The 23,085-nt window shown below is 43.1% G+C and overlaps 1 protein-coding gene across 12 annotated transcripts in view; it reads left to right on the top strand.

Annotated features, from left to right (window-relative positions):
* LOC309625651 (uncharacterized protein) overlaps window positions 1-23,085 on the top strand; it is a 178,681-nt gene that overhangs the window by 55,021 nt on the left and 100,575 nt on the right. For 10 of the 12 annotated variants that reach the window (XR_014242633.1, XR_014242634.1, XR_014242635.1 and 7 more), the window contains 2 exons: window positions 408-21,723; window positions 22,048-22,264. The exons of 1 other annotated variant lie outside the window; for it this stretch is intronic. Coding sequence is in view for 5 of the 11 variants with exons in the window: in XM_082385693.1 (XP_082241819.1) it covers window positions 21,605-21,723; window positions 22,048-22,264 (336 nt within the window). In the remaining 6 variants the exon portion in view is untranslated. Of the gene's footprint in view, window positions 1-407; window positions 22,265-23,085 lie in introns of all 12 variants that reach the window. One more of the 12 variants, XR_014242632.1, reaches the window with a different exon arrangement.

Here is a 23,085-nt window from a genome sequence, read left to right on the forward strand (position 1 = left end):
GTTGGGCTGCAGATGGGCAGAACAAGGATCCTTGGGATGTATTTTAGCTCTTACTTGGAATGGAGAAGCTGATTCTGTGTGTCTATGAGTGGTAAGCTGCCCTCAGGGTGAGCCATCCTGGGGAAGGGGAGTCAGCTTTGGGAATCAGGTGAAGCTCAGAGCATATGCAAGGACAAGAGTCAGGGGAGTCTCCTAAAATTCATGCTTGGCTTCCTCCTTTATACCCTTCCATATTTTGTCATTCTATTAAGTGACAGGTTGGAAATAGGGATCCAGACTGGGGTGGGTGTGAGGGGTCTCAGGGCTGGTGATATATTTCTTTGACAAAGATGAGCCACAAACTGGGCCATTCTCAAATCTCATTGGCCTGCAATTCACAGCTCTATTCTGCTGTGTCTCCTTCACAGCTTTACCAGCTACAGGAAGACCCTGGAGAGCAAGGACCAAGAGAGTCCTGGGTCTGGAAAATCCACTGCTCTGCTGTGGACAGGAAAGAGCAAAAACCAGGGCTTTAAGAAGCAAGGCAAGTTTCCCCAGCCCCTGGACCACAGGAAGGTCTTTATCAGCAGCTGTCACATGACCTTCTTTGTATTGAATGGATGCTCCTCTCTTTGCTCCTGGCTTCTGTATCTGATTGGGTGGAGATTGCCTTGAGCTTTGTGTATGATATACTGAATTTCCACACTGCAGGCTTTCCATGCGTATTTTTATTAGACACTAAAGGACCAATATACAGATTACATTATTTATGGGAATTTTAGAGTACCGTGAGGATTATTATAATTATAAACTACCTCTTTACACAGACCTCCAAAGACTAAACCTGTTGAAAAGATGAAGTTGGTTTTTTCTAACTCATTTCAGTTCAGTCCTTACTGTATCTGGGACATCTTTGTTATGTTCTTTCTTTGGTATATAATGAAAAATGTTGTCTCAGTTCCTTTTATGTGTGGAGGAATAAATTGTGTTGCACAATTACAGTATAAATTTTTTATTGTGGCCAATTTTTTTATATAGACAGTTAAATTGCTGTTGTACGATCTTCACATCTGAAAGTGACCCTCAGCCATGGTTTGAATATTGGTTCAGAGCAAAGCTGTCCAATAGAAATTTCTGTGAAAGTGGAAATGTTCTTTGTTGTCCAATATGGTGGCCACTAGCCACATATGGCTACTAAGCCCTTGAAATACGGCTAAAGTGATGGAGACTCTGAATTTTTAATTTCATTTAATTTTAATTAATTTAAACATCCACTTGTGACTACAGGTTACAATAATGGATAGTGCAGCCTCAGAGTTGCACAATGACATGTGGCCATCTAGATGGAGTGATTTCTGAGGTATCGGGAAGGGCTCTTTCTCCAAAATCACTGTCCCACCCATCAGCTCATAATGCTTGAAATAGCTTACACAACAACAAAGCTGTTATGGACTGAACATTTGTGTCCTCCCCAAATTCATATGTTGAAATTCTAACCCCTAAGGTGATGGTATTAGGAGGTGGGGCCTTCGGAAGGTAATTAGGTCATGAGGGTGAAGCCCTCGTGAATGGGATTAGTACCCTTATAAGAAAAGACAAAAGAGATGCTTCCTCTCTCTCTCTCTCTGCCATGTGAGGACACACAAGAAGACAGCCATCTGCAAACAGGAAGAGGGCCCTCACCAGAACCCAACCATGCTGGCACCCAGATGGTGGACTTCCCAGCCTCCAGAACTGTGAGAAATCAGTGTTTGTTGTTTAAGCAGCTCAGTCTTTGGCAGTTTGTTACAACAGCCTGAGCTAAGACAAAAGTCCTAAAAGCAAGTATCAGTGGAACTTAAATTCCTGCTAAGGTTGGGGAGGTGGTGGCTATAAAGTAGGGGAGGACCTGGCTTTCCATACATCATGCAAGGAAATCAGCCTCCTGGTTTTAGAGTGACTGTCGCTTGTTAGGGATGCATCACTGTGTTCTGACCCCAAGAGAAACATGTGGCATTTCTTGTCCAACCACCGACCTCAGACCCTTTTCTGAGAGATGGGAGGGAGGTGTGGGCCAGAGGATGGTGTTTCTGAGACAGCCAGTGAGGGAGACAGGAAGTGGCATCGTGAAGGAGAGAAAAGAGCGGGGCCAAGAGAAACGAAATAATTCACACTTTTGCCCTGTCCCTTCCCTGGGCTGAGAAGAGGAGATAGTGGGAGGGTTGCAAATAGCCAAGGGGGCCCAGAGCAAAGGTCCCTTGGCCCGGCCATTTCCAACAGTGGCAACAAGTGGGGAGCTTTGTAGTTTCCCCCTTGATATATTTTTTGAGGGAAGGAGTTGTCTTTAATTTATTTTTGAATCCCTCACTAGACTAGCTCTCCATGAATGTCTGAAGACTCAGAGGAAGGGTGTCTGAACTGGGCTTTTCCCCCTTTGCTAACTCCCCTCTCATAACTGGAATAGATCCTGCCTCTACTACCCTCTGCCCTCAGGGAAACTACCTGATAGGCCAGAAAGGCAGAATTGTTAGGGCCTCGGTCTCCTCCTCTTCTGAGGGTTTGTGGCAGTGGGAGAAGGACAGTGGCTGAGGGGGATTTTTAAATGTCTTAGCTGCCAACTTGTCTGAGAACCACACAAAAGGATGTGAAAGTTGAAAGGTGCCTGGGCTTTTACAAATGATTTATGAATTCCATTAGCTGGAACTCATTTTACCTTATCTTTCACAGCTGGCTTGAGAAAAGGTGAAGACTCAGACATTTCTGGACTCCACTGACAAGTTGGATGTTCATCTCTTTGTCTATCTGTCTATTAATTGATTGATTGAATGATTGATTGATAACAGTTAAACTTTGCATATGGTGGCTTACCTATACAACTCCCATCTCCCAGCTCTCGCCCTCCTTTCTATCTCTATCCCCCCACCATCACTCCTGTGGCAAAATTATTTTCTTTCAAGATGAAAGACCATGATTCTTCAAATCATTAATCTGCTTAGTCCTGCAGCCAAGGGAACTTTAGTGCAAGTCATTTCAGATGAGCTATTCACCGTGGAGGTTTAGAAAGAACTGACCATTGATGAAAAGAGGACTCAGATTTAAGAGTTGACATCTTAATAATACAGTTTATTGGTAGAGTAGAGAAAGTTTTATTGACCAAGCTCAAAAATCTCTAACATGTAGACCATCATATTTTCCATCTACACTGGTGTTATGACATAGTTCTAAAACCATCCTCAGCTCTTTCAAGTGAGGATGCTGTAGAAATACAAATTGTTAATATTATTACAGTTCCGCATTTCTTCTCTGCTCCGGACAATTTTTTGGACACGTACACACACTTATCTTTCACTAACACCCAACCTCTCAAGAAATGAGAAAAAAATCAACTGTTTGAAGAAATAACCATTGTCTATAACTTCACTGCTATAACATCCTGCTAGTTTCAGGAGGGAAAAAAATACCCAAACAAAACTATTTACAGCAGCTGATGACCTGAAGCATTGTTCTCAATGAGAGATTCAAAAGATTGGACATCCCATGTAATGAGCCACTTCTGGCAGCAGGGTGCCTGGATTCTCAGATTCAGAAATACCACTGTTTTCGGAAGAATGCCATAGGTCCATTTTGATTACATAATTTATTGAACAGAGCAGTACTCTTGGTACTTTAAAAAGTATTCTTGGATTTTGTGAGTGGTTGTTATAGTTCGTTAGTGCAAGTTATGCTCTATTATATAATTACATCATGTTATGCCTATTTTATTAAGTAATTTCTGGATGGCAGGAATGGCTTCAGTTTAACTAAGCATTTTCAGAGCCCCTGCTTCCTCAGGTCTTTTATGCTCTCCAGCCTTTATTTGTATCTGAATTTCATTGATTGCATCTTTGCTGTAAGTGGGGCTAATGAATATATATTCGTATTTTTCTCCCTTTCTCCCTCTCATTCATTTAAGTAACTGGTACGTAGGAAGTGAGCAGCACCCTGCCGTTGACCGTGGGGTCCAACATTATGCAGACTCTCCCCCAGCTCCCCTCCCACCATCACCATTTCTGGTTCTTGGCTATTTTCTCTCCTGCAGGCCTGTGTCTTCAAGGCTGGACTTGGATATCTGGTTGTCCCCTCAAATGAAACATCTAGGACAGGTTCCCCGGGTCCATCTTTGGTGAGATAGCCATCCTGGTCACTTGGGCTGGGAACCTCAGAGTAACTGTGCAGTTCTTTTCTCAGCCCCCAGGTTCAACTCATATCCAAGTCTTTGACACATCTTCTGTCCCTGACTTCCAGACCCACTGTCCCCGCTGACTCAGACCTTCACTTCCCTTGAGCTTTACTGCGCCAGCCTCCCAGCTGCCGTCTGCTTTGCCCTTCCTACCTCCATCCCACCTGTGTGGTCGGATTCATCTTCCTAAGGATCCTGCTCTGATTATGACAATCTCCTGCTCAGAAACCGTCAGGGGCTCCCCTTTGTCTGCAGAATAGCCTACCCACTTCAGCATGGAAGTCAGACCAACCAACGTGAGACCCTCCAGCTGCCTTCCCAGCTTCTCTCCTCCCCCCTCCCCCTGCGGCCCCCTCGCCTTTGCTGCTACTATTTCTTCTTCTCACACCCTTGCGTGACGCATCCTTATTCTGCCTTTTCTTCAAAATCTTGCTCAAGTGTTGCCTTCTTCATACAGCTCTTTCCAACTTTCCTGTAACCCATAATATGGAAAAAGTTGAATCTATTTGAATTGAAACATTACTATTTGCTAGAGACCTAACGACACTGTATTGTACTCGAACCAGCGTGCCGTAGCTCTGTCTAAACCACAAACTCACTTTACATTTACCTCCAACATCCCCTGGCAGGCAGATTTTGACCAGGACAGGTGTTATTCCTTGGTTTGCCCCACTGGGCCACAGAGATGACATTCGCTTTGCTGTGATTACCCACTACATTATGGCAACGCGCTTCGCCGCCATCACGAAGTAGCGATGAGGCCACCGTTGCCTGGCTCGCTGCCGGGAGCCTCATGTGCAGAGCAGACCTTGGGGCTGGGCAGGATGGGGGAACAGAGCTAGCCAGAGGAGGCAGAACCAGGAGGAAGTTGTGCCTGCAAGACTTTATGCAGAAGTTAAAAGGGAGAGCCAGACAAGGACCACGCAAGTCAGATGCCACAGGGAGGGTGTCTTCTGGGCATATGAGCTTTGTGGCTACGTTGACTGAAACAAGTCACCCTCTTAACGGGATGACTCAGATCTTCCCTTATTGTTCCATCCAGGGGCTTAGAGACCACGTCTAGAAAAAGGAGACTCTCAGCCCTTTAACAAGGAGTATAATTCAGTGCGCATGTTGCCATCTATCAGTTAATGATGAGTAATGAGATAAAATACATCTCGAAGTGACTCTGACTCCACTGCCCTGAAAGATGCCCTGGTAATCAGCACAAGTGATCATCTCCTGTAAGTGATCTGCATGAGGAACCATACAGAGTGACTTGGCCACCTAGTCATTTATAAAGATCAAGAAAAAACCCCTAGAATTGTGGATTTAATCTTAGCAACAATAGGTAAAAATAAAATGGCTAATGTCTTCTTTTGTTTGTGAATAGTAACTTGAACTAAGTAAATTGACCAAAGAAAGTCATGGACGCTGTGCTTGTGAAAGGGTCACCAGGATTTCCTTATGGATTGTTTATTTCTATGAAACTATTCTTTCCATTTCTCTCAGCCCTCCTTAAATGAAATACTTTAGTAACTCCTACATATGTTAAGATTGTGTTTTTCAGCTGTTTGCCAAGTGGCAACATTCTCTTCCTTGGCCTCTTAGCATCCCATGAGCAACGCATTTTGCTGCAGACATTTCTTGATACCTTTAGATGTTGGCTCTAAGGGAAACTTTATTAAAAAATGGAAGCTTTTTGGTGAGGAAACTAAGTGGTCCACTTTTATGAGTGTAACTGGACTGAGTTCTCTTTAAAAAAAAACACAAAGGACTAAGCTTTGGGGCACTTCAAACCTCATCAACTGCATTTGATCCCAGATATTATCTAGGCTTATCTTGAATAGGAAAATGCCAAAGGCTCGAGTGCTGAGACTCTGAGAGCATTTTCACTCATCAGGAGGCTGATGAAGCTTATTATTTGCTGTCCAAAAAGCTTCAGGTGCTTACTGACCTGGACCAAACTTGAAAACATTAAAAAGAGAAAAGGAATGTTCTCCTAATTGAAAGCCCCAAGGAAACCACAAAGTAGAGATGGTCCACAAAGTATAGATGGTCACTTCTTGGTGCAGATTGGGGAGTTGAGTTTTTCTGCCGAGAGTCTGCAGCTTGGGAAGGCTCATTTCCCATCACCTACTGAGACCGGTGACATCCGACACCACATTTACAGAAGCTCAGCCATGTTTTCACACCTGGTTAAGTGTCCATATTTCCTTGCATCCAAACAAGAAGAGTTTTATACATACCTTTTCACTCAAGTGTTTGAACTCTCAGGAGAACCATCCAACAGCCTAGTTCTAGAGTTGCTCAGCCCCGAAGGTCAAGTTTATTCAATACCCACAAAGGATCCCAGTGCTTGCCAAGAAAAACAGCCCAGCAGCTGCATCCTCGCATGTGCAGTGCAAGCTTTAAGACATTATCTTAAAGTCATTGCTTTGGGGAAGGTAAAGAACCTTCAGCCATACTGGTATTTTTGAGGGCTAGTTAGTGAAATACCTCCCCCCATATTATCACTTTTTTCTTCCATTTTGTTCCATTGGCTATGGTTCTCCCAACTGATTAAACTGTCCGAACTTTCCTTTACATAAATTACTTCAATTTTCCTACAGAAATCACAAAGATCCCATATTTACCAGAAAAAAAATGTCGATGAAAGAATTATTTGAAAGTCACTTCTGGGATAAACTATGCCGTTATTTATTTATTTATTTATTTATTTATTTATTTATTTATTTATTTATGGCTATGTTGGGTCTTCATTGCGGCAAGTGTGGGCTTCTCTTGTTGCAGAGCATGGGCTCTAGGCACACGGGCTTCAGTAGTTGTGGCATGTGGGCTTCAGTAGTTGTGGCTCGCAGGCTCTAGAGCGCAGGCTCAGTAGTTGTGGCGCACAGGCTTAGTTTCTCCGAGGCATGTGGGATCTTCCTGTACTAGGGCTCGAGCCCTGCGTTGGCAGGCGGATTCTTAACCACTGTACCACCAGGGAAGCCCCTACGCTGTTATTTTTACTACTTTATTCACAATTGGATACTAATGATGAAAACTCTAATTAACTCAGTGTTGTGATTGGGCAAACGAGGCTGCTTTATTTTAAAAAATGAAGGGGCTAAATCCTGAATGGTCTGAGGCTGGTATAAATTCCCCTTGTTCAGTCTTTTCAGGGAGTAAGTTTTGGGGAGGCAACAGTGCGGGGGACATTTAAAGACCATGCACATCTTCAGTCTTTCTATGAAGCATCTGATGAATCAAAATGTATTTTCTTTCTTTTATTCTGAAGGGCGAGTTTTCTTATCTCTTCTGTGAATTCAGTATTTTTCAACCCAAGTAAAGGTCAGAGATGACATATGAAATTTTAGCAGCCAAGATAAACAATCTTCTATTAAACCAAAATATTTTGTGGCACTGGCGAGCCTCCTCAACTCACTGGGAGGTTTGCTGAGGGACGGTGGGAATGGAAAGTTAAATCAACCAGGGATTTCTAACTTGAGATTTTGCCAGTGTTTCTTTGTATTAAACTGCTGCAATTCAGGAGTTTTCGGCCCACAGTATCTTCAGTTAAATTATTCCATTATTGAACCTTACTCACATACTTGCATAATTCACTGTGTATCTTTTCCTAGGTTGGTCTTGCCGTCTGGTCTCTTGGTAGAAAGAAAGTTGCCAAACAATTACCCTTTTGCTCATGTCACCTGAAGGTGCTGTACTTTTGCTGTCGTGCCTTTGATATTTCTTCATGTTTTTTTCTCTGTCCTTTCACTCCAGAGCTGAAAGCTCCTACATAAAACCAGAAGTTTCAGTGCATGACAGACTTTTTTAGGGCACTGACATCTTTGCAGTATATACATAAATAAATAAGCTGAAGAATCCCAAAGGCAAGGGGAAGCCTTCAAAAGAGCAGAGATCTCATTTGCAACCAGAATTCCAATTCTCTCTGCAGGAAGATTATGCAGTACTTAGGGAGAAAGATGGAAAGACACAGGAATGGAAATCGACGCTTTCTTCAGAAATCTGAGTCCCTGTATTCAAAGGTAGATGGGGAGATTGCCAATAATTCATATTCCAGGCAGAGGAAGGAGTTTGGCTTGTCCCAACGAACAGCTCCGGGTTAAGAAGGGGAGCAGCCGTCCCGATTATTCTCCATCTGTGTTATCCTGGACAGAGGTGAGGTCTCTGCGGACCTCGCTGCATCCTTCCTGCTGTGCTTCCTCTATAAGCCCAGGTCAGAGAGCACCCTGGGCTCTCACCCCTCTGATTTGGATGTGCCCAGTTTTCCTTCACTGCTTGTGTGTGGAATTGTTGGAAACATTCTGAGAAGCCATTGTTTGATCTTATTTCCTTTATTATGTTCCCCTCCACACGGAGCCTTTTCTCTGAGGAGCTCAGGACCACATGCCACAATTAAAGGACTTAATTTGAAGTTCAGTTATGCCTTGCTGGGTCAGTGCTCTGTGAGCCAAATTATCGAGATCCCACTGATGACCTGACAAGGAGAAAGCCAACCGGGGCAATTGGAACCAGGAAGAGGTGAAGGAAATGTAGAAACACTAAGATGGGTTTGTGAGAGAAGGACTTGCCAGGAGCCGAAGTGTTCACAGGGAGGTCACAATGTAGTCAGGGATCTATTAAAAAGTGACTGGAGGAAAGGAACCCAGAAAGTTTGGGGAAAGCCGCTGAAAAGGTGCAATTTAGTTGAGAGGGAGGAGAAAGAATTTTCTACCCCTGAGCTGTTCAGAGCCAGGCTGAGGTACACAAAATATTCCAGGTTCTGACTTTTCACGCATAGCCCTTCTCTTTTTAAATTACTTTATATTCACGGTGGCCAGAGGACATGAGCAATGGTTATTATAATAGTAATATGAACTAATAACTTTATTATGTATTAATAATGATAACAATAGTAAAATACTTAACATTATTCAACATCGAGCTGTACTGAACACACGCGGTTGGCTGTATTCCTTCCAAAGTGCTTCAAAGCTGACAGTAAATAATTTTAAGAGGTTTAAGATCAAAGGACAGGGACTTCCCTGGCGGTCCAGTGGTTAAGACTTCGCCTTCCAATGCAGGGGGTGCGGGTTTGATCCCTGGTCAGGGAGCTAAGATCCCACATACCTCGCAGCCAAAAAACTAAAACATAAAACAGAAGAAGTATTGTAACAAATTCAATAAAGACTTTAAAAATGGTCCACATCAAAAAAAACTTTAAAAAACCCAAAACTCAATTATTTAAAAAAAAAAAGATCAAAGGACAAAGAGACTGAGAGATGGCACAGAGGAGACGAGAAGTATCAGTGACATTTCAGAAGGATGGAAAGCAGGGGGGAAAGGAAAAGAGACTTATCTGAAATCTCTGTGCCTCCAGAGAGAAATGGCAATAAAGAGTCCTTTTATTATCTCATAGGATCTGGGACTGGCTCAAGAATTGGCAGAAAAGGTACTTCAGTAAGCTGGAAATTCTGTTTATGGAGTAGTTGGAACCCCATCTCCTCTCTCTCTCATTCTTCCTGACCTGAGCAGGAGGCAGGCAGAGTCTCTGTAGAAACTGGAGCAGAGACTCTAGTTCCATGCTCACAAGGCAGCTGGTGGCGGGTACGTTGCAGAAGTGAGAGCTGGGAGATTCCATGACTATGTCTTACTGAGAGACGCACCTCCCTACCCCCAGCTCCCTCCTCTGCCGAGGTCCCCAGCACCCTCGCAGTAACTAGAGACTGGAGGATTTCTCTCTAGAGAAACTGAAGGTTCCAGGAAAAACAGACTTGTTAATGTTGATATTTGGGATCATCCTTTAAAATTGCTGGTCCTTGTTCTGCCCTCAAATGCAAAGCTCAGAAGCCCTATGGAGGCACCCTGAGCTTATAATTAGCTCTCTAGTTCCTCTTTCTTAAATGAGTGACGGCTAAGAACCACCAGTTCCTTAGGAGAGACTCCCACATAAAGGGTAAAACAAACCAAAAGAAAGAAAAAAATATGAAATAAACAGCAATGTGAGGAAGAAAAGAAAACTAAAACAAAACAAAACAATGCCCCAATAATTATTATCTTCAGATCGAGAAGGAAGATATTGCATTTATGAAATAAGAACAGTATACAATGGGAAAACTAGGAAGAACTTTTAGAAATTAAACAATAGTAAAAATAAAATAAAATATTTAATAGAAAGGCAAAAAGTTGAAAATTGTTCAAAAAGTGGAAGAATGAAGATGACTTTTATCCTTATAAAAGGAGAAAAAGATAAGAAAAGTAGAAGCTTGATCCAGTAAGTAAAATATCTAATTGATAAGAATTCCAGAAAGAGAAACAGAGAAGAAAGAAGGGAGAAAATTATCAAAGATATGATTCAAGAAAAAATTTTAAAACTGAAGAACATGAGGATCTACACTAAGATTCCAAAATAATGAGCTAAAACCAAAAAAAAAAAAAAGATCAGACAAAACAAAGCACCCAAAACGCATTATGAAATTCTAGAGCAATAGGAATAAAGAGAAAACCTCAGAAGCTTCTACAGATTAAAAAAAACACAAAACCAAACCAAACACACACACACACACACACACACACACACAGATTGAATTTTAGAATTGCACCAGACTTCTTAGTAACAGCAGTGGAAGCTGGAAAAACAGTATTAACAATGCCTTTAAAATTGTAAAGGAAATGTTTTCCAACCTGAAATTCTTGAGCAAGTCAGATTAGCAAATGAAAGTGAGGATTTTTAAAGACATATTAAAGTCTCAAATAGTGACCTTCCCTGTGTCTTTTCTATAGAAGCCACTAGAAGAGTGTTCTAGGAAGACAAAAGAGTAAAGAGAAAGATAGACGATCAGGAAACTGTGCATCAGGTGCAAAAGAGAGGAAAAAGAAGTTCCCGGGTTGACGATGAAGAGAAGGCACAAAACTGCAGCCGTGCAGAGTGAAACCAGAACAGATTAGAGCAGGAGAGAGAAGGCTCCAGGGACGTGAATCAAAAAAGGGTTAGAATTTATGACGCATGTGGCCGTGTTAGGAGACCCCATCTCTATCAAAGAATGATTGAGTGATGGGGCATAGAAAACCAATCAAACAAACCAAACTGAGGCAACTATGAACTGAAAAAGAAATTATACGAAGAAAGGAAATGTCACAGTTCACTGTGTGATTCAGCTGGAAACCATAATTGCACAGAGTAACAGAGTTATTATAAAATGTTATGGGAGGATGGTGGGGAACGGAGACTCTGTGTGTGTGTGTGTGTGTATTTATTGGTATAAAGAGTTAAATCCTCCCCTGTTTTAATAGGGAACTGATACACCAGGTGTGAATTTAATCATAGTATTTAGAAAAATGGAAGCAAGTATCAAAATCAGCTAAAAACTGAAGCTCTTGCCACTGGGCAGTAGGACCCAGTGGAAAGAGGTGTGGGGAAAGGAATAACTAATTATTCATGATAAACTTTGTAGTACATTTTTTGTTTAAATTATGCACAAATATTGATTTCATAAAAACAGGCCATCTAGCACTCTGCTTTGCATTAGGCATTCTTTTTCATAACTGTACGTGAATCACTACGTTATCTCCTTCCGGGCCGTATTTACGCAATGGTTAGGTAGCTTGAAATTGTATTCTTTAGCATATCAATGTTTCATAAAAGCATGATTCTAGTGAGCCCAGTAAAAATGCTTAATGGCAAAAGTTGAAGAATTTCAGAAGAGAAACGACGGGATATGGTTTTAAAGGGGATAGAAATAAAACAAGTCAAAAGTATGCCTTACTGAAAATAGGGGATGGAGCTGGGGCCCTGAGCCAGGTCTCAAGATCCAAAATGAAGTGCTCGTCCGTGTCACAGAGTCACCCATCTGGGTCACCTGCCAAGCAGAGCACTAGAAATAAGCAGTTCTGTGATTTTGTCATTCTTACTGTTGGGTGAATCTCAGAAAATAATGGCTTCTTTGAAGTCAGGACCATGAAATTGCCATAGAAATCATTCTATGCCTCTCTGGATGATTTTGAATAATTATGAATAAAATAAGCCTAAAGCAGTGTTAACGCAGAATGTGTCAAGTGCAGAGTCAGAATTAATACCTCATTTATTTATTTATATCAGCAGATACATTATTTGGGGGAGGGTTGATCATTGTGCAGAGTCAGAATTAATACTTTGCTTACTTATTTACATCAGCAGATCTTTTGGGGCGTGGTCATTAGTGAAGTTGAATTTTTTTATTTCAGTCGCATGTACTTAATCTGCTTTTTGAGCCAAAAAAGGAAGATGATTACCTTGATGTTGCAGAATGTTTGCTGTAAGGACAGCATGAAGGGGCAGCTCACAGAAATCTGTCCTTTCTTTGATTTCATAAGAAAACTTAGCAAGATCCCACAGCACTGAAATGTTGGAGGCGAGGCAATTGCCACTCGCCTGCCCCTCTGGCCTCCCTAGCGCCCTGGGTTATCTCTTTCGAACCAGCCCTGATTTTGATATTGAATTTTTTAAGCTTACTGCCTAAGTAATTACCGTATCAACTTTTTAACCCCTTGTCCCTGAGCAGGTCTAGACTTTCCCCTCACATTCAGTGTCTTCCATTCTGCATTCTCAGCAGGATAAGAATTTACACAGCAAGGATCGTGTTGTCGAAATCAGATTATAAAACTTTATATACTGTCAGTGCCTTGGACTCTATAAAAATCAGTTTTCATGCCCTGCTTGGGTATGACACCAGACTAGGAAAAGCTGAACTCTGGGTTCTGAGGAATCCTCTTGCCTTCTCGACCACAAACTCAACGTCCACTGGAATCTTAGAAGTACCCTAAGTGGTCTGGTTGTGATACCTGCCAACATTTGCCTCAAGCAAGCCCTTAACTTCTTTCATAGTTCACTTTTAAAATTATGCAGTCTCTGTCTGTCGATGAGACTAAAGAGTGTCAGCTGCTGGCTTTTGAGTCGTTTCTCTGATGATGTCTTAATATTTCTGTGTTCTCACCTCCTTCCCCTGGAGACATCATCTCGCATGACTAGAGCTATTAGTTCCACCCAAGACTGTAGTCTAAGGCAGACCAGACAGGTGATGGATGCAGAAGATAGATGTTTCTGAATCCACAGTCACAAGCTTTAGACTATGTCAAACACCCAAGGAAAGGGTTATTATTCTGTCTCACTTATACATTCAGCATTTGGGTTCAGGTGGCATGTGAGACACAGAAGAGCTATCTGTCCACGGGAAACAGAATATTCTGGCTTCCCTCTCCCCCCGGTATCTCTCTGTTTCTGTTTATTGTTCTATTTTTCTTTCCCTCTCCTGGGAAGAATAGCTCAAAACTGGGATGGCTCTATTTGTGAAAGGTTTTCTCTTTTTTTAGAAAGTTCAGTTATGAGCTCATCTTTTAGATTTGTGTTTTAAATTGCTTTCCTTTTAATCTGGATCTTGGCTTCATTCAACATATTAAACCACAGCATTAGAATGGTAACTCAATTCATTTTTAAGGATTTTATTTTTCTTTCCCAAGCAAGAATCTAATGCAAAGACTCTTCTACATACTCTGCAAAATCATTTGTTGTGTTAAATCTTCCCTTCACCAAAATTATTTCTGGATCTTGATAATGACTTTTATTAGATAGTTTCAGCCTCTGAATATTCTTTCCAACATATTGACAGAGCTTTAAGAGAAACAATTTCTGAGTAGGGGAGATGGAGATTTCTGGATTTTCTTTTGATTTGGGGTTCAAATCATTTGTCTGGGTCAGACTCAGAGTAGAAAACAAAGTTTTGGGTCAGTTATTCTCTGGTAACTCCTCTTCATCTTTGCCCCCCAGCTTTCCCCACAGCAATGTATGAAGGCTTATTAAAGTCGAGAACATCGAAACAGCTATGGGCAGCAATGTGGACAAGGCAGTGGCCTGCTGGAAAATGTCTGCAGTTATGTTAAGCTGAGATTCTCCACACTGGGTGATGCTTTCAGCAACAGTGCTGTTTACAGACCCACTGGATGAAGGAGGGATGCCCTAATCCTCCCCAGGACAGTTTATTTTCTATGTGGTTACTGATAAAGATAAAAATCTCTATTGTCGAGGGGTTATTTTCCTCTCATCTCTCATTTCCTCTGCTTAGGGAAACCTCCCTTCTTATTAGCACAAGTATATTTACTTAAACAGAGGCTGGGGGAAGAATGTGTGGATTTAAAAGATCCACCTCTTGACCTGTTACCACTAAATGTTTTCATTAAATCTTCCCACTGACGTCTGCTCCTGATTTCCAGTTTTGCCAGTTAAGCTGCATTGATGCACCTGCGGGGACAGGTAAGGCCGGCTCTCACTTGAAGACAAAGACTCGACCCGACCTCTGTGATAGATCCGTTCCTCCTTGCTGTGTCCACTCAGAGGCTTACGACAGACATCACTACTCTCTAATGAAGCCAGGGAGGAGATTCGCACCCTGAGAACCTGGTCATGTGACCAGGAGGACAGGATGTGTACCATCCTGTGGCGGGTTTTAGAGCCAATCACCAGCGTCAGAGGGAGAGACTCAAACCAACCATGATATGTATTTACAAGTGAGATCAGCTAAAAGGAGCATCTTAAGTAGCCTTAAGTAGAGAAAGAAGTCACACTGGGCAGCCTAGAGAGGTTTGGTGGAAATGATGAAGGGCTGCATCCTTCTCCTTGGGCGAAGCTGTGTACATTTCTGTTTGTGCACATGAGAAAGGGGAGGTGGACCAGTCGATCCTAAACCACATGGATGTTTCCACCTCATCTCTTTTCCCCAATGGTGAATTTTGTGGGGTGTAGACGGAAGGGAAGAGCTGAGGGATAAACAGTGCAACAAAGGCAGCGGAACTGGTTCCTGGTTGCTTAGAGCCCCTGATAGGGGCGTGGATCTGGTATGGCTCCTGACACCTCTCAGCTTTATTCCCGCAGTCCCCAGACCCCTGACCCCCTCTCCTGTGCTCCCATTCATCCAAATGTATTGTCCCGGGGTGAAGTCCACCCCCCTAGACAGTATACACAAAACCCTTCCTGATCTGGCCATTTCCGTTCTCCAGTTTGATCAGCCAGCTAAGCCCGAGTTGCTCCCTGAGCGCCAAGCACGCCCATCTGGTTCTCAGCTCTCCCTCCAACGTGCTCATCTCACCTCCAGCCTCCTAGATGTTCTTCACTGTTCTTCTCCTCTCGGAACCCAGGGTCACACTACTGCTTCCATTTTTCCTGGGGAAAACTTGAACAGACAATCCTCTCTTAAAGATGCTGATTTCAAAGATCCAGAGAGAGAGAGAGAGATCCAGGCATGCGTAGTGTCAAAGGCTCCCCTGGAAATTCCGAGAGCTTGGGAACCATGTGTGAACATCACTTCTCTGGGAATCTTCCCTGATCTGCCCCTCCCAACTGAACTACTGTGTCTTTGATTGTGTATCTCTCCGATAAATGTCCACTTCATGAGGGCAGGGACTCTGGCTTAGAAGTGGTTCAAAAAATAACCATTGAACTGAATTGAAATTGGAGAGTGTTTCCATTATTCCTCTTCTGCTCTTGCTAAAACAAAAGCAAACTTCTTTTTGGCTAGCTTTTGCTGGTTTTTAGAAAAACAGGCCTTAAAAAAAAGACGACAGTAGGAAAATTACAAATCTGGAATAACAAAATTCTTACAAAGGCTGGCAATATTGGTCCCTGGTTGGTGTTTAAATGTGAATGATGCCAGGATCACACTTAAACTTTTTTTTTTTTTTAAAGATTGAATCCAGTGAAATCCTTGCTTCTCATTTTTTCAGTCTTTCGTACCATGATGTGGAAGATGTCGTTTTCTCAGGAAGAAGACTCACATGCTTAGTTTGCTTCCATCTCTTCCAGTGTATCTCTTCTCTCTCTCACTCTCTCTCTCTCTCTCACACACACACACACGTGTGCACATGCACGTGTGCAATTTTCTGATAGATGGTGCCAGGATTGAGACACCCAAGCTGAACGTTCTGGGTTCCTCAAATTTGCAAAATCCCATCATCTTCCTTTGCTTCCTCACTGCCCCGTTTTCAGCACACCCTTGCTTCTAGAAGTCTCCTGAGGTAAATGTATTTCATGGATGCTGAGAGGAGCCATGCCTGATCCTGACTCTTGATTCTCTGCAGGTCTAGAAGGCCCGATTTTATGCTATTAGCTGTTATTTTTGTTGATGCGCATGCTATTATCTGATTTAAACATTGAAGGGATTATTTTGTTTTGTTTGTGTCCCAGAGGCTTAAAAAAAAAAGAGGGAAGAAAAAAGCCAGCACCATTTTGAAAAGGAAAGCATCCAGTAATTAAATATACTTTCCCAGAGAGCTGAAGAACAGATGTTCTGTCTCTTCCTGGAGAGGGAGGGTGTGGACCCTGAGAGGGTTGTACCCAGAGCATGTTTCATAATCTTAAAAAGTCAAGGGGTTTAAGGGAAGTCCCTAAGCATGGGAGGTCTGGTTGGGGTAAATTCCTACTTGTGCAGCAACACAAAAGGGAATTTACCACAGTTTTTGGCAATCATATATTTCTTGAATTTTTTTTTCACTGAACTCTCAAGATGAGAAAGATTTTTATCACCGCAAATTAATAGAGTTTTTGAAATTGAGAAATAAAAAGAACCTTTTAGACTTGGCTAAGACAGTTTTACTGAGTAAATTGTTACAGCGATTTCCTTAACAGCCTACTCCGCAGAAGGAAAGTATGGCCATGTGAGAAGTGAAGCCAACTTTGGAGGAAAAATCATTAACAAAATAGATTGAAATGAAGGAAAATTCTTTTTATTCTATTTTCTGTAAAAATGATTCTGAAACCGGTAAGACGATTAGAGTCACCTGAGGAACCTTTTCAAACACCCTCCTACCTGATCACCCCTCTCCCACCAGCCTCCCCTCAGCTTCTCCCAAAGTACATGTAATTTATTTTTTACTTTTAATTTAATTTTTTTTACATGTTGCTCCATTTATTTGGCATATGGAGTATATAATTATCATCATTACAAGTAATGATAAGATGAATAGCTAAACCAGGGTGCATATTTCAAACTATTTTGTTGGGACAAACTCCATAAAATGGAATTATATGGTCAAAGAAAAAGAACCTTTCAAAGTTCTTGATATATTGCCAAACTGGAGTCCAAAATAGTGTGCATTGATTTATACTGCCTATATCTTTGTCAATAATCCTTGAAAAATTTGAGAAGGAAGAGAATATTTCACTGTTGTCTTATTTTTTTATTTCTTTGATTAGAGAACAAAAGAAAACATTTTTTGGTCAGTTATATGAAAGGACATGTAATTTAGAAAGACTCTCAGGTTAATTCCAAAATGCTCTCTCCACCCCACCTAGCACCCTTGTCCTCAATTTTAGAACCAGCGCTACAAAATATAAATTACTGACGAAAGTACAGCTTCTTAAGGCTCTTTTAGACGGAGGATGACTTGATTTTTCTGATAGCCTGTCCTAGGGCCACTCTCTGAAATGGCTCCATGGCCCTGGTCCTTCCCGTTCAGACAGATCAGCCTCTGAAGATGAAACAACCACTCCTGATTTCCTCAGACGCTTGCTTCAAAGTGGAGTCTCAGCTGCTCATTTTGTGTGTTGTGTCCATGATTAACTTCCTTCTGTATCATTTATAATGTTACTCTTTTCTGATCTCTCTTTCACTGAACGTGAAATATCTGTGTATCTGAAATCTTCTGGGACTGAAATAAATCTCCAAATTTACACAGTTTTCAGAGTTGGAAGGAGCACGAGAGATTGTCTCCCATAATTTTGCAGAGGTTCATTTTGTAGTATTCTAGTCAGTCACTGCTTGTCTATTTGCAAAAATTAGGCCTGCGTTACTTCATGTGGAAGTGTGCTTTATTTTGGGAGAGTGCGGTATTGAACCAAATGAAATGCCCTTCTCTTAAGGTCTTCTCGTGCTATGAATCGCAGAGAGAGATGGTATGTCCTCCTTCAGTAACTGCTTCTCCTGAGCCCAAATCAAGCTGTCAGTCGGCTTAGGAGTGGAATACACTCCCATTTGGTAATCACGGACTTCACGCCCTCTGCTGAATCTGATTTTTCCGCAGACTCACAATTCGCCTCGTAATTGAGCAGTCCTCTTAGTGACGTTCACGTGACCCTCCTACGGCAGTCAGGGCGGGGAAGGGAATCAGGACTGTACTTCTGACCATGACAACCACGTGACAGTTGGACATTTGGGATTATATAGAGCAAATATCTGTTCATGGAATTTGTCCACTACCATCTGGTAGTTTGGGCATTACTGGGAAGCAGTTTTAGTTTTTTTGTGTAGAGAAAAGCCATTTGAATCTGGGCTTCTGGGGTCATTTCTCACGTTTCTTCTTCAGAAATTTGTGCACTTGGTAAATATATTTTCACTGCTAAGACTAAACTTGTTCACTTTTCTATTAAAAGTTTGAACCTATCTCCATTCCCAAATCCTAGTCTTCTTAGAAACACTAGGATGGTTCCCGTTCCTTACTAATGTCTATCACCTAAATACTTGCTTTGTATTCTGTTTATCCTCTTCCCTGACACTTAATAAAGATTTCAGAAACTCTCTACTGCAGTTTCTTCCAAAATTCCATGTGTTTGAGATTGATGAGCTTCTTGATAAAAAGATGCCATGTGGAGACTCCTTTGTCTGTGTCCCGGGAGTCACTGTTTAGCCTGAATTCAAGACCAAGATGGAAGGACTGGTTGATTCTTAAAGTAGTTCCCACGTGCACCACGTGACTAATCTAATCAATGCTTTGGGGTTTGAATTTCTTCCCCCAAAAGAGATGTTGAAGTTCTAACCCCAGTACCTGTGAATGGAACCTTATTTGGAACTAGATACATTTATAGATGTAATCACATTAAGATGAGGTTATCCTGGTCATATTGGATGATGGGATGGGCTCTAATCCAATGACTGGTGTCCTCATATGAAGAAAAGAAGAGACACACAGACATCCACAGGGGAGAAGGCCACGTGAAGACGGAGAAGAGATTGGAGTGATGCAGGTAGAAGTCAGGGAGCACTGAGGATGCTGGCACCACCAGGAAGAGTCTAGGAAAGATTCTTTTCTAGAGCCTTCAGAGGGAGCACAGTCCTGTTGACAACTTGATTTCAGCCGTCTAGGCGCCAGAGTGTGAGAGAATAAGTTTCTGTTGTTTTAAATCACTGAGTTTTGGTACTTTACTTTATGGCAGTCCTAGCAAACTAACACAGCTCTCAAAAAGGGCTTTCAGTTTCCTTGGATTACAGAGGAAGAGACTTGGAACTCCCGTTTGCAGACCTCCTGGTGTTAGAGGCAGAGCCTGGAAGGAAGAGTCCAAACACCCAGGCCTGTGGCTCTGAGCAGTTGTGTACCTGTGACCCTCAGGCTTTTTCACTCACTCACTCCCTCACCTAGCAGGTGTCTGTTGAGTACATCTGAGTCCTGGGATTGAGTCCTGGACCTTAATGAGCTTTCATTCTAGTAGGAAAGACAGACAATAGATGGAAAAATGGGTTCAAAAGCAAATAATGATGTCAGTGCATTAGTGTTCAGGATCAGGGAGAAAAGAGTGTCCCTCGTTCCCGTCATAATTCCTGAAATCTTTGGCGTCTCCAGAGTGCTACTGAACCGAAATTGGGTCCACTTGCCCACAAAGCCAATCTACTGACACCCAGTTTTGGCGAAGAAAAGTGTAGTGTTTATTGCAGGACCCAGCAAAGAGAACAAGCAGTTTGTGTGCAAAAGACCCGAACTGCCCCATGGCTTTCAGGGAAGGGTTTTTAAAGGCAACATTTGGGGTTGCAGTTCGTGGACTTTCTTCTGATAGGTTGGCGGTGAGGTGACAGGGTGATGTTTCAGGCATCTTAATCATCAACCTTCTGGTTCCAACCAGTCTGGGGTCTCCTCTGTGCTTGTGGTCAGCAGGTAGTCACCATCCTTCACCTGGGGGTGGGAGGAGATATTAGTTCTTGCAGAACAACTCAAAGATACATGTCAGATTCTTATGTATATCCCTTGAGGAGAAACTAGGACTCTGTTTTATCACTGAGCTATTGTTTAAGTTATCATTACTTTTCTTGCTTGACTGCTTTTCCTTTGTTTCTGCTCCCCCACTTCCTTAATTAGTAACTGCTTGAGTCTGCTCTTTGGAGCTCAGGGAAAGGCCTAGGAGACTAGAGCCTTTTTCTACAAATAAGAAACAGGGGACATGGAGGGGCTTTAGTACCCGGGAGAGCCCTGCGGGGTCCTGCTCGCTTTTAAGAGGAAGAGTATATTTTGTGCGCTATCGAGATGGCTTGTGGCTGGGGACCCCTAGATGGCTTCAGGATGAAGGTTGTTTGTGAGAGGGACCAAGGCATGATTAGAGGGCTGACACCTTCAGCCCCAAGCCCCAGCTGGGGAGGGGAGAGGGCTGGTGAGGAGTGACTCACCAGTGGGCAACCGTTTAATGGACTGTGCCTGCATAGCAAAGCCCCCATGCACCCCTACAAGCTGATGAACCCATTGAGGTGGTGGGAGGCGACGTGCCTGGAGAAGGCAGAAGGCCCCACCCTCCCCCCAATAACTTGGCCTGACGGTCCCCTAAGTAGTGAGAAGCCTGAGCCAGGAGAATTCTCCTTCTCAGGCCTGACCTGCTCCTTCCTGGGAGAAGAGCTCGTGAAGGGACCTCGGCCGTCCCCTTACTGCTGTCCTGGACCCTGGCTCTGCCCTGACTCCTATCCTGGAAGCGGAGAGTCTGGGATACTCAAAAGTGGCATCATTCAAAAGCCCTCGACGTTCAATATTCAGCGAGTGTCTGCTCTGTGCCGGGCGTGATGCTCACTGCCAAGGATGCAGCAATGAAATCAGACGTGGTCCCTCCCTGAAGGAATGTGCCGTCAGATAAGGGTGTCAGATGGGCCCCCTGCAGCGTGAACAGCACACACGAGCCAGATGCAGGGACTACTGGGGAAGCATAAAGAAGGGCCACCTAACCCAGAGAGGCCTCACTTTTTCTAAACAGAAGTGTCTTCAGGACAACGGGGCATAATCGAACCCACATTACGGATTGTCTCAGCAGAGAGGACTTTGACGTGAGAAGAAAAGCTCGGTGATGGAGGTTGGAAAGAAAGCCTAGTTACGCAGGGTGTACTCAGGTGTCTCTTGCTGCCTTTGTTTTGGAAATGAGCCAAAGATTTCCATCAATCTTTTGAACTTCTAGGTTTAATCTCAATCTGATTTGCTTTTGCTGTACCAACGATTCTACTGCTCTGTAATCATTTGCAGGTAGAATGGTGAAAAATGGAATTTATTCCCCCATTATCATGTAAATCCCATATTTGAATATTTCAGCGTCACTGTATTTTTTTCCACTTAAGTTTCTTTTCTTTTAGGCCTGTGGGAGAGAGTAGGTTCTGATATTATCAACTGAATTTTTTTTTTTTTTTAACTTCGGGCTAATGAATCTAAAGTTTGCAGAAAGCTGCATTTGGAGATTCGGTCCTTATTATCTGTGTGCAGATGGAAGGTGAGAATCCCAGGGCGGCAGCTGAGGGTGCTGACCGGGCAGTCCCAGCAGAGGGGCTCGTGGAAGAGACCAAGGCAGCAACACACGTGCTCAGAGACGGCCACTTCCCCGAGTTAGTGTTTCAAATTGCCTTATTATGGGTGGAGAGATGGCTGAGCCAAGGAAGATTGGGAGCTGGAGGACGAATAACTGCTGTTCTTGACAGAAATAATTCCTGGAAGTGGGGGCTGACAAATAGCTAGGTGAAGAAATGGATGACTAAGTGTGTATTTCCCAAAATGGGTGGGCGGCCTTATGTCTTTATTCATGTCTGATGGGCTAGTTATCTTGTTTGAATTTATGAGACAGTGAGTTCAGGTAAGAAAGGGGTAAAGACCAAGAGCTCGTTTCAAAAGCAAAAGGCTTGGACTCTTAAAGTGACCTTTTGTCTTTGCAGAAACGCGCAGCCCAGATCTGATGTCAAGAGCTTTGGGAGCTTTTGCGAAGCACTTGGCAGATATGGAAACCAGCAGGCGTCTGTGCTGGCCTTAGCAGGACGGGCTTCCATCGGTGCTCAGGGAAAGCACACAGAGAAAGTGCTGATCTCTAGGACTCTGCTCGAAGACAGGCCGTGTAAACACAAGAGTTTCTCAGAAGTCTGGGGGATTTTCAAGGTTAGTATCTCAGCCATAGAGGCGAGGTTAAGCTAGGGTGAAAAACGTCCTTTAAATCTCAGTAGTGTGAAAAAATAGGGTATATTTTCTGTCCATGCACTCGTCTGTTTCCTGCCTTGTGCTGTCTCTAGGACCCAGTCTGATAGAACAATGCCAGCTAAAAGAGTAGCCAGTCCATGTGGCAACTTGAGGAAAAAGGATGCGAGTCATGCACTGGCTTTTCAAGCTCCCCCTTGAAGGGAGGCGTATCACCCCATTCCCTTTCCTGCCAGAGCTGATCACAGGCCCACGCCTGGCTAGGAGGGCGAGGAATTGCAATCCTTCTCTGTGCTCAGAAGAAAATCCAGGAAGATATGTTAGACAGCTCTGATGATGGTGATGGCTATAAACAATGCACGCGGGCCAACTCCGGACAGCCTGCACAACTCCAGAGAACCCTTCCTAACTTCCAGTGAGTGTGTGTGCGCTTGTGTGTGCATACAAAAGTGAAGAGCTGAGAGTGGATATAAGCAACCCTATGGAAAGACACACGATACCCTCCCTACCCCCAGCCCCCCTAGTAAATCTCTTACGCATCCAGGTGCTTCACTACAGTAGAAGTGCTTAATTTATGTTCTAAGAACCCCTGTGTGCTGGGCTAGAAAGAAGCTGGGACAGCTTCTGGGTATGGCTGGAGAGCATCTCTGTGCCAGAGAGAAGGAGGGAGGAATCGAATTGTCTCAAGGAGGAGGTGGGAAGCCAGACGTCCACTCAGGTCACTTTTCAGGTAGGGAAGCAATTCCCACCCTCTGGGTTTCTAATCTTGTGTAATGATTTTATCT

The sequence above is a fragment of the Balaenoptera borealis genome (genome assembly GCF_965194805.1).
Source record: "Balaenoptera borealis genome assembly, chromosome: 3".
In the NCBI taxonomy this organism is placed as follows: Eukaryota; Metazoa; Chordata; class Mammalia; order Artiodactyla; family Balaenopteridae; genus Balaenoptera; species Balaenoptera borealis.